This window comes from Xenopus laevis, chromosome 2L, assembly GCF_017654675.1.
Source record: "Xenopus laevis strain J_2021 chromosome 2L, Xenopus_laevis_v10.1, whole genome shotgun sequence".
Taxonomy (NCBI): Eukaryota; Metazoa; Chordata; class Amphibia; order Anura; family Pipidae; genus Xenopus; species Xenopus laevis.
This window is the reverse complement of record NC_054373.1, coordinates 116,084,843-116,096,978: the sequence shown is the minus strand read 5'-3', so window position 1 is coordinate 116,096,978 and position 12,136 is coordinate 116,084,843. Positions and strand designations below refer to the sequence as shown.

Below are 12,136 nucleotides of genomic sequence, written 5' to 3'. Positions count from 1 at the left end.
TTATTTTCACTTTCCATTTTGCACTTCGTACATGTTGCTACACTCCCCACATTGCCCCTCCCTGTTCACAGTCTATAATTGTGCAGCAGTCTATAATTGTGCAAAGGCATGGGCATCAGGTCCCCCATTCTGGTGTATAAACAGGATTTTGAGGTGTTACAATGCTTGTCTTAATAACAGCGTCCATAAAATAGCTGCTGCCTGCTTGTTGTGGTGGTAAATTCCAAGGCTGACTGCAAGCAAGATTTAAATAATTTATATAGTGTAAATGAAGTATATTTTGCTTAATAAACACAATAGATTAGAATTCGGAATAATTTCTTTGGGTGACAGGACTCCGTTAAATTATGTTTCTATCAAGATCAAAGCTTGAAAAAACACTTGGGCTCTTCATCCGATTTGATTCAAATCTAAATTACTGGGGGCTCCTCTCTAGCAGTGACCAGTGCAGCAGGAGCAAAGCATCTTCATGAGCTACCAATATAGCCTGGGAAAAGCTCACTATATTAAGACCCAACTTGAAGAGTAAAGTGCAAGTAATAGAAGTGACAAGTGGTTGCTTCCAGCCCTCCAGGCAGCAATTTAGGGGTACTTACTTTGTTTACTGCCATAGAATCATAGGTGTTTTATTTGCCCTTAGGGATGATAGATTGCCTATTATTAGAACTGCTGACCATGTCCTGAATGCAACCATTTACCTAAACGTGACACATTACAGACAATTTATTTAATAATTGATTCCAATAATGGAGCTCTTTTCCTTATTAGGATTATTGTCACCACAATTTATCTGAGCCCATTAATGAACTAGGCAATGGATTGTTGATGATTTAAAGGGTCAATATCGCTTAAATCGTTAACAATTTGGCTCAAAGGCAATTCATTATTATGATCATTTATAATCATCTTTGATATTACACAGGCTACTTTTCAGTGAGGTACATTGCAATTCATGTATCAAGAATCCCACCCCTTTGTGCTTACAGATTGATGCCATGCCGGAGGCTCAGGGACCATAAGAACTTCACTAATTAGCTATAACCAAAACTGAAGCTGAATCAATTTTTGGTAAGTAAACCACAGTGCCACCCTCTTTCTTTTTTAGTAGTCATTGGTGGAATTGTAATTTCTAGCTACACATTTACACACTGGCATCATCAGAACATTTCATTCATACCACATAGAGAAACAGAATTTTGAGCTAGGAGAGCAGACAATTTCTAATTCATATATATTGGAAAGTTGTTTAGAATTAAGTTTATATTTACTATGCAAATATATGGGTTGCATATTTGTAAAACCCAGGTGTATATAGTGAATAAAGTACCCCCTCTTGTAAAATATATTACGATATTACAATTAACTGAGGAGTTCCATAACCAAATCAAAACACAAGCCTTTTAATATCCTCATATTTTGAAGCAGGGGTACTTATTATAAGGATATCATTTACAGAATATTCATGGCGCTTGTGTATTATAATAAATAAATTACTCCCTGTTTCAAAATATAAGGAAATTAGAAGTCATCTCGGGGTTCCATGACCTGTACAAAAACACTCCGCCTTTGGCCTCGTATTTTTATATGGTCATAGAACTCCTCTGTATATATATATATTATTATAATGTCCTTAGATTTCACAAGAGGGGGTACCTAATTCACTATATATTCACCAAAAAGAATCTCAGCTCTTAGTTGCCCAGAGTGCTACATCCTTGCAGCTGGAATTATTGACCTGTATAGTTTTGTGCTATTGCCAGTGATACATTACTTACAATGCCCTTTCCCAAGTGATTAATGTGCACATTTAATAAAAATAGACCAAAATACAAAACTCTGCAGCACCCAACTAAGATCCTACTCCAAGTACAGAAAGTACCATTGATAACCAGCCTCTGTACACATGTAAATATATATTCATGTAGTGTTTGTAGCCCAACAGACCTTAGCTTACACATATTGTGATATGTGGTACTGTATCAAAACCGCTGAAAAATCCAGGCATATCACATCCACTGCAACTCTACTGTCCTATTCATTCATACTTCATCATAACAAAACAATTACATTGGATCTGTCATTCACAAAGGCATACTGCTTCTTACAGCATCATGCCATTCTCCAGAACATAATCTTGAAAGTGATCCCTTGAAGGAGAACTATAGCTTAACTAAAGAAGTAGCTAGAAATGTTGTACATTATGTTTTGGGTTTCTGTACCAGCCCAAGGCAACCACAGTCCTTTAGTAGGGAAGATCTGTGTCTCCAAAAATGCCCCAGTAGCTCCCCATCTTCTTTTCTGCTGATTCACTGCACATGCTCCGGGCTGCTGTCAATTACTGAGCTGAGGGATCTACTCAAAATATACAGTACACATAGAATATAAATGTCACAGTATAAGACTGATTAGTAATTAATACATATAATTACTATATTGAAGCACAGAAACCAGTGCAACTGGCACCAGAATTTAATAATCAGCCCAGTAGCATCAGCTTTTATTACAGGCCAACCTCATTTTCTGCTTGATAACTTGCGAAAACCCCTAAACTAAGCTTCTCAACAGCTGCTCAGAGCCCACTGAGCATGTGAGTGATGCAGACAATTTCCAAGATGGTGACCCCCTATGACAAGTTTTAATTCCTGAATCATTGCTGCTATTAAGATGCTGAAACTTTAGGCTTGTGCCATAAAAACAGTATATAAAATGACATTTTTAGCCATTTTGTAGGGTTTAGTTCTCCTTTATAAAAAACCTCTAATTACTTTCCAACCACTGATGTCAAACTTTTGGGCCTACTACCAGGATGAAATTCTGTAAAAACAGTACTGGAAATACATGAGCTTTTCTCCAATCCATGAAAGGGATAGGGAAAGGGAAAACAGAAAAGTGGCTGTCTGAAAATGAAGGAAGAGCTCTTTAAGTATTTTTAAGTAGAGCATTAAGGATAGAGGGTGTTTTGCTGACTGCTTGAGAGTACTTATGCAGGTATTGTAAGTCACAGATACAATAACAGTGCCAAAATAGAAATATAGAGGACCAGAAAAAATACTGGAAATCCACCAAAAGAAAGGTTCATTCTTTTGTCAGCAAATTACCCAACGTCTCTCTGCCTCCAAAAAAGAAAATCAGATTGTAAGCTCTTTGTACTAGAAGCATTCGATACCAACTACGGTATGTGTAGAATTGGCAAAGATATGATTATTTCTCATGATAGCATATTGATTCCATGAACTATAGAAACTTCAATAAGCCATGTCTACAGTATTACAGGCTGATAGTTCAGCACACCCTTTTCTCATTATACATGTATTCCCTGGGAGCACAGTATTCCGCTACTGCAGGCTGGCTATATGCTGGTTTCCAAAAAACTGGGATTAATTTTACTGGGAGCCTGAAAGCATGTGCTTCAAATTTATTTCCTCTGGAGTTCCTAAAGAGTTGGTTAGTTCCACATGGCAGAAGGCTGCTTTTGGTGTGGACTAAATCTAATAATATCATTCTGGCTTTCTTTCTAATAAATCTTTTTATTAGAAATTCTAACTGAACCCTGTTACACAACACCAATTAAACAAGTAGACAGGACATCACACAGAAGGAAAAGATTGACTCCCCAAGAAATCGAAGGATTATGTTATTCTGTTGGGAATTCTTTTTAAAGATACACCGCATCTTCACACAAGGTCACACAGATGACATGTAAGGTAACGGCAAACAATCAGCTTTGTGAACAAAATACAAACAAGGTTCTTAGTTTAGGTTTGCCGCAACTGTGTCCATTACTGAAACGTTTTAAAACAGAAATTAAATATAAATTGCAAAAGTCCTTAGAGAAACACATTCATTAAATTGCACCAATTCATTTTTGGAGGGGTTTCGATTCCCTTTAACGAGTCGTTCACTTTTAAATTAACTTTTAATATGTTTTAGAATGCCCTAACTTTGCAATTAATCTTCATTTTTAATGTTTTATGTTTTTTCAGTTATTTTTTTATTCTGCAGCTCTCTAGTTTGGTGTCTCAGCAGGTATCTGGTCGCTAGGGCCTTATTTACGCTACCAACCAGGCAGTGGTTTGAACAAGAGACTACAATATGAAAAGAAGAGGGGGCTGAATACAAAAGGTAACAAAGGAATAAAAGGTAACAATAAAATTGTAGCCTTACAAAGCAATTGTTTTTGTCTGCTAGGGTCAGTGACCCCATTTGAAAACTTGAAAGAGGCAGAAGAGGAAAAAGTGTATAATTAAAAAACTATAAAAAAAATTATGAAAACCAATTGTTAGGAATGGCAGATTATATAATATACTAAAAGTTAACTTAAAGGTGAACTACCACTTGGCCTGTATGAGGCATCATGCTCACAAACAAGGAAAGAATGCTTGCTAGGTTTTACACTCACAATTATTACTTTTAGAATGCACAGTACTTTTTTTTCTTGTTAGGTGAGGGATGGTGGCTCAAGGTAAATACCTGTATGTTAAATGGAATATTTACTGATCACTTGTGTCCAACATTTCGGTCCACATTAGAACCTTGATAAAGTTGGACACAGGTGGTTTGTGAAATCGTTTTTTGTTTTAAATTGAATACAAGAGAGTGCTGGTCCATACCAACCATATGCATCCTTAAAGGAGAAGGAAACCCCCTGGGCGCAAAACCCCTCCCCCCCTCCCCTGTGCTGCCCCCCCTCCCTCCTCCCCCCTGGCCTACCTGTCCCCCTGGGCAAATGCCCCTAACTTGTTACTCATCCCTCTACGCAGGTCCTGTCCACGGAGTTCACAGTCGCCATCTTCTCCCACGTGCGTCTTCTGGCGCATGCGCAGTAGGAAAAGTTACCGGTACGGATCTAATGCGCATGTGCTGAATGTCACAGAGTTTTTTCGCTTTGTGACATTCGGCGCATGCGCAGTAGATCCGTACCGGTAACTGTTCCTACTGCGCCAGAAGACGCCGGTCAAAGCAGGAAGAAGACGCGCTTGGGAGAAGCGCTTGGCATTTGCCCAGGGGGACATGTAGGCCAGGGGGGAGGAGGGGAGGGGTTTTGCGCCCAGGGGGTTTCCTTCTCCTTTAACTGACCATGCACCTCAACTGCACAGGTACGAACATTTTGCCTGATTTGGACAAGGCTGGGGGTTTAGTGGTCTGTATATATATTTATTTCAACAACTGGTTGCTAGGGTCCAAATTACCTTAGTGAATATGCACTAGTTTCAACAACTGGTTGCTAGGGTCCAAATTACCCTAGCAAATATGCATTAATTTAAATAAGAGACTGGAATATGAATGAATAGGAAAGGCCCTGAATAGTAAGATGAGTAATAAAAAGTAGCAATAACAATAGATTTGTAGCTTAGAAAAAGTTAGAAAGTTAAGTTAGAAAAAGGCAAATAATGCAAAAACTTAAAATAAATAACGAAGACCAATTGAAAAGTTGTTTAGACTTGGCCATTCCATAACAAAAAAAAATAAAGTTAACTTGAAGGTGAATCCCCCTTTTTTAAATCAAGGAAATAACTCAAATATATAAGTTTATACTAGGGATGCACCGAATCCACTATTTTGGATTCGGCTGAACCTCCGAATCCATCGCGAAAGATTCGGCCGAATACTGAAACAAATCTGAATCCTAATATGCATATGCAAATTAGGGGTTGAAAGGGGAAAACATTTTATTTGGGTGCCTTAGGCATAGAGGCAATATTTGATTGACAGCTGATATGTTTAAATGAGTTTACAACAGCTATGAACGCTTTAATAAAAAAAAAAGAAATTGGATTTCAGATTTAATTTGAAAAGGACTTTTATAATAAAGCTTTTTATGTCTGGGTGACGGGTCGACTTTAATGTGTGAAAATCCAAATTATGAATAGATCCGTGAATACGGAAAACCCCAGGTCCTGAGCATTATGGATAACGTCCCAAACTGTACTACATGCTTTAACTTGATATAATGGTTAACCAGTTGAAGGCCCACAAGACAAATTGTATTTTAACTGCCAAACCTTAAAGGACCAGTAACACAATTTTTTTTCAAGTTCAAAATCCACTCTACCCTTTTCCACCTCCAGATCCATCTCTCAGAAATGGTACTATGATTAATGCTTAATAAAAAAAAAATACCATTATAAAACACAGCTTCCGGATGTACTCTGTCTTTCCCAAAAGGCGACTGCAAGATCCAATGTGCGTTGCTCGACATCTCCTCCTTGCCAGCCTTCTAAACCGGAAGTTCGTTTTGCCTGCAGGCAGTGTAACTTCTTTGGCTTGATTTATTTCTGTAAGAGCAGGCGAGTGATGGACTGCACCAGGTCAACAATAAATCTAAAAATGAACGAAGACCCCTCCTAAATCCCTGCGTGCAGTTCTTCACCTCTCCCCTGCTATTTCAGAAATAAATTATGCCGAAGAATTTACACTGCCCACCGCCAAAACAAACTTCCGGTTTAGAAGGCTGGCAAGGAGGAGATGGAAGCTGTGTTTTATAATGGTATTTTTTTTTTATTAAGCATTAATCATAGTACCATTTCTGAGAGATGGATCTGCAGGTGGAAAAGAGTAGAGTGGATTTTGAACATAAAAAAAATTTGTGTTACTGGTCCTTTAATAATAGCCAACAGACTTCAATGTTGCAGTATCATTTTAATATAATACAGTCTTTGAACAATAGAAGATGGCTTTCTAGAGACGTCAAAAAAGTAGTCATAAGCAATGGAGCAATATGGCACCTTTCATACTTTCTATTTTAAAAAAAAAAATTAAATTACTTATACATTGTTTTAAATGCTATTAGATAAGCAAGGACATAAGTAAGGCTGGGCATACATGAATTTTTAAACCTGCTCAATAGATATCTAACTGAACCCTGGCCAGATATCAGTCAAGCACACCATTGGCTTGGCCCCATACATGGGACTATAAGCAACAGATTCTAGATGAACAGAGTCTGCAGTAAATTGTGTCCACGTATGGCTAATTTAATGTGGGAAAAGAGGGATAATGTTTAACCCCACTGTACATAAAAAGCTTTTTACAGAAAGCAGAATTCAAGAAGAAAAAAAAACTAAAGTTTGATTCTTTACCTACACAGATAATTTATTGTTGTTTTTCTGTGACATATTGTGAATGGTTTCTCATTGGCTGATGAACATTATTATGAAATTCCCTGCCTGTAATAATGCAGAATATCAAAGTCCCACTTGACATAGAATTGTCAATAAAACCAAATCTAGCAGCCAGTCCAGCTTTGAAAGCTACTGCTCATCTTATTTCAATTCATTTACAGAAAACAAGAAGAGAAAATAAATCTGACCTTGTGATGATATTTTTCCACACTGAAAATAATAAATGCTCTATCTGGCTCAGCCCTTATAAACGGATGCAACACATTCTGATCAATTAATAATAGGGATGCACCGAATCCAGGATTCAGCCTTTTTCAGCAGGATTCAGATTCGACCGAATCCTTCTGCCCGGCCGAACCGAATCCTAGTTTGCATATGCAAATTAGGGGCGGGATGGAAATTGCATCACTTTTTGTCACAAAACAAGGAAGTAAAAAATGTTTTTCCCTTCCCACCCCTAATTTGGTTCGGATTTGGTTCGGTATTCGGCCGAATCTCTCGCAAAGAATTGGGGGGTTCGGATTCGGTGCATCCCTAATTAATAAAGAGCTGCACACATTGTTATGAATTAATATGGAGTCTACTAACACTAATAAATTCCCTCATATCTATAGTGCAACAAAAACGCAGGTACAAAAAGATGATTTTTTTGTGTGGTTTGCAAAGCAACAGTACATTCTTCAGTGGAATAAATAAAAAAAAAAAAGAAGACCATGGGGGTGATTTCAAGAGTTTTGCTTATATACTTTGAAGGTATGAAGATACTAGCAAACACAAACAAATTACCCCCAGAAATACAGTGTAAGTAGCAGGAAGAGTTCTTCCAGAAATGCAGCATAGCAACAAGCAATAGAGAGCATAGAGACTTGTTATCCAAAAGAAGGAATGGGCAATAACAGTGAAATATTCAAAGTAAATATTGCTTTACATCATGCAAATGCATGAAACCCTTCCCTACTTATGTTTGAATAGAATATATTGTTTCCTGAGAAATAAACGCATGTACAGCAAACTGGTAATACAGCAAGGAAATGACACAAAATCAGCAGGATACTAGGTTTTCAAAGAAAGAGACATCAGAAAAAGCAGAAAAGGTATCCGTATCTCATTATTGCTGGCGAGTCCTCCCAGTTTATTTCGTTTTACTGTTTGAAAATCAGATAGAAATCTCCCTTAGAATGTTTTTTGAAATAATGAAAAGCATCACCTTCAAAAACATTGTTCTTAAGCACTTGAAAAAAGCAGGTGGAACTTCTCTAGGAACTGTTGCTGCTAACAGAACCCTATCAAGCAAGCTTAGTCTCAGTTTTGCAGCTTTTAAATACTGAAACTTGTCTCTTTTAAAGAAAGCTATTTTTTTTTACATAAATCTGCCTAGAAACACTTGCTACATGGATCTGAACCTACTATCTGCTCTATACTAATTCCAATACAGAATAAAGCATTTCACAATGTGGATTACTGGGACCTTATGCAATTTTTGGCTTACTTCACTGTATTGGCCAATTGGCTAACAGTGTACTCAGTCAAGTGGTCAGGTCAACTGATCAAGTCAGCCCTTATATATCAAGCTATTAGGCTGCTGCATATGGGGAAACCAATCTTATGTATTAGCAACGACTCGTGTTGAGCATTTGTTGCCCTTTTAATTAATAATAAATATAACATAATAAGACATTAATTGCATTATTAAGCTTACCGCACCTGGGCAAACTTAGTTCCTTTTTTATACTAAGTCAGTGCTGTCCAACTGGCGGCCTGCCTTGTGTGGCCCCCTCGCATGAAAGTCTACCTGCTGTGTTTGCTTACCATGCGTAAACTTTACCACTACTGAGATTAACTGCCTCCTGCATTGTTTACACCTCAAATTCAGACTGTAAACTCCTGCATTGTTCACACCCTAAAGCCCTGTACTGTTCACATCTCAGATCCAGACTGCCCACATACTTCACCTATTCACACCTCATACAAAATGCTGAAGGGGAACTAGCACTGTGTCACTTTATGTAGCACATCTTAGAGTGGTCCTGATAGGTTTCCTTGTCCCTGTGTGTGCCATACTCTGCCTGCCCTATGCTCCCTGTGTGCCATACTCTGCCTGTCCTATGCTCCCTGTGTGTGCCATTCCCTGCCTGTCCTATACTTCACGTGTGCTGTACTCTGCCTGCCCTACTCTGTGTGTGCCACATTCTGCCTTCCCTATGCTCATTTTGTGTGCCATACTCTGCCTGCCCTATGCTCCCAATGTGTGCCATACTCTGCATGCCCTATGCTACCAGTGTGTGCCATACTCTGCCTGCCCTATGCTACCAGTGTGTGCCATACTCTGCCTGCCCTATGCTCCCAGTGTGTGCCATACTCTACCTGCCCTATGCTCCCAGTGTGTGCCATACTCTACCTGCCCTATGCTCCCAGTGTGTGCCATACTCTGCATGTCCTATGCTACCAGTGTGTGCGCCATACTCTGTCTGCCCTATGCTCCCTGTGTGTGCCATACTCTGCCTTTATTTTACACAGTTAGAAGATGATGCTAAAGTCAACATGAACAGAACTTTCCACCAAGTATCCTGGGCCAGGTCAGGCTGCCTCCATGATTTTTCAACTAAAGAGAAAAATCTCAAATGCTGACTGCTTATTTAAGGGCTCTTACACATGAGCGTTTTTACCTGCGCTGCCCTGTGTTCCGTTTTTCGGCGTTCAGCCGCAGGGGAGCGCAGGAATAGACGCATTTCATTATTTCAAATGGGGCTGTACTCACACAGGCGCATGTAGGCGCCGAACGCAGGTTGAGACGCCACATGCTGCATTTTTCCTGTGTTCGGTGCCTACATGCGCCTGTGTGAGTACAGCCCCATTTGAAATAATGAAATGCGTCTATTCCTGCGCTCCCCTGCGGCTGAACTCCGAAAAACGGAACGCAGGGGAGCGCAGGTAAAAACGCTCATGTGAGCCCTAAGAGAGACAAAAAGGCAAGGAAAAACCCAACCTAAAAATAACCCACTTATGCTTCTATTCACTGATGTGCTCTAAAAGGCCTTAGAGAAAGGATCATTATAAATGTCTCTCTCTTTACATTAAAATGTAATAATGTAATAACTACCTTGTTTATTTTGCCAATTGATACATTGCTTTGTGCAATCAGAGACCGCACCAACATTCAGGGACTACGATTAAAAGGCACAACTCATTAAGCAGCAGCAGCAGCATACATAGATGATCTGCTGTTTATAATATCAAGTCTAATACAAGTTCAATTTATTGTCATCTCTCCTGCATCCTTTCCCATCCCAAAACATACAATACATATCACACACACACTAAAAGAGCATATACTGTAATAAAACATACTGCAATGTACACTATAGAGCGAAAAGTAAATAGTGTAAAAAAAGAAGGAGCCAACATTATCCAGACTGCACTTCTTCAATACGTCTCAAGAATATATATTTTACAGTTCCATTTATTTGGGAAATCACAAAAACCTTTTCTAATAATATTCTACCAACTCTACTAAACAGTGCATATTACTGTACCTTATTGCACCTCCTATAAACTGCATATTATCAAGCCTTATTGTACCTACTGCAAAGTACATATAATATCCAAACAATTAATGACAATACATTGAGCAGGTCATTTTAAAAGTCATTAGATACACATATTAATTACTAATCAATGATTATGAAACTGCATCTCGTTGTAATGGTACATCCACCAAGCTGCTGGTTGCCCACCCACATTATAAAGGCTGTCTGACATCATACAATGCAAACTGCTCTGTAAAGCGGGTATCAGAAGTGGCAAGGCTAGGTGGTGCCAGTAATGGGCAGGGGGGGTAGATTCCAATTTGAAGTAGCGCAACGTGTAACATTTAAAGGCACATTACTTTTATTTTGTATGGATATACAGTATATAAGGTGATGGCAAATAACTGTTCTTGAAACTGTATGTCCCCTATGCCCATGTCCTTAGTGGTAATGATGATCCACTCCAGGCATATGTGGGTTTTTATTTCTTGTTCCCATGAACAGCAATTTATGGTTTTGAAAACGACAGAATATTTACCACCCTTTATTTACCATAATGATATTGTATTAGCAAGAATTAAACGCAGACAATAAACATTTCGTTTTCCAACTAACTAGTGTCCTTCCCACAAGCAGTTTCGTTTACATATGAGCAGTGCACCACGCTAAGTCCTCACCTCGATACAGGCTCCAGCAGTCAATGTCGATTTTCTACTGCAGGTGCCCGCTGCCCGTAATACAGCTGACAACCCAGCACCACGGCATACTACAGCCATGCTGAAGGGTGACAGGGGAAGGGTAAAAAACCGGACATCGGAAACGAAAGGGCGGAGCTTCAGAGCCCGGCATAGAGATTTAGGGGTTTCAGAATAAGGCAGTTTCCGGTTAAAGCGCAGCTCCATGGCGGAAGTTAAGAATATGAAACCTATCTATTGCTTCTGCATGTAGTGTGCACCGGCAAACTACCTCCCTATGGAACAACATAGCCATATGGGTTTCTGCACGAGCAAAATGTAACAAGTAAAATAAGAAAAAGAATAAGATGGCACTTACTTCCAGCAAATGCAATATTATTTTTAGTTTTATGAAGACATCCGCACATCTGTCTGGTTGTAACAACATTCGCGGCGGATCAAATTACTGACAAAATAATTCATTGGGAACAAAATATTCGTATAGCTACATGTTGGTGTTGATGCAGCAGAACTCAATTCTATACACAAAGCCCAAAGAGACCTGCTTATTAACCCTTCTCTCTAGTATGAGTTTTTTATTCAGTGTATCAATACAAACAATACAAATTGTTGAAGGCTTAAAATGGCATCAGAGGTGTAATTAGCCATTTTACCTGCCAGGCTGGTAAAATACAGGCCAGGGCCAGGTGGCAACCCTAGGGAGGATCTGCATAGGAACTGTGTGCACCCCTTCCCTCCCCCCTGCCGATTGCGTGCGTACCTCCCAACTGTCCCGTTTTGAGCGGGACAGTCC

General features: G+C 39.1%; 1 protein-coding gene across 1 annotated transcript in view; it reads right to left on the bottom strand.

Moving 5' to 3' along the window:
• mrps9.L (mitochondrial ribosomal protein S9 L homeolog) overlaps positions 1-11,441 on the bottom strand; it is a 47,002-nt gene extending 35,561 nt beyond the window's left edge. Inside the window, 1 exon segment of the mRNA NM_001097048.1 lies at positions 11,326-11,441. Coding sequence (NP_001090517.1) covers positions 11,326-11,424 — 99 coding nt within the window. The 5' untranslated portion in view covers positions 11,425-11,441.
• Positions 11,442-12,136: the final 695 nt, after the last annotated feature.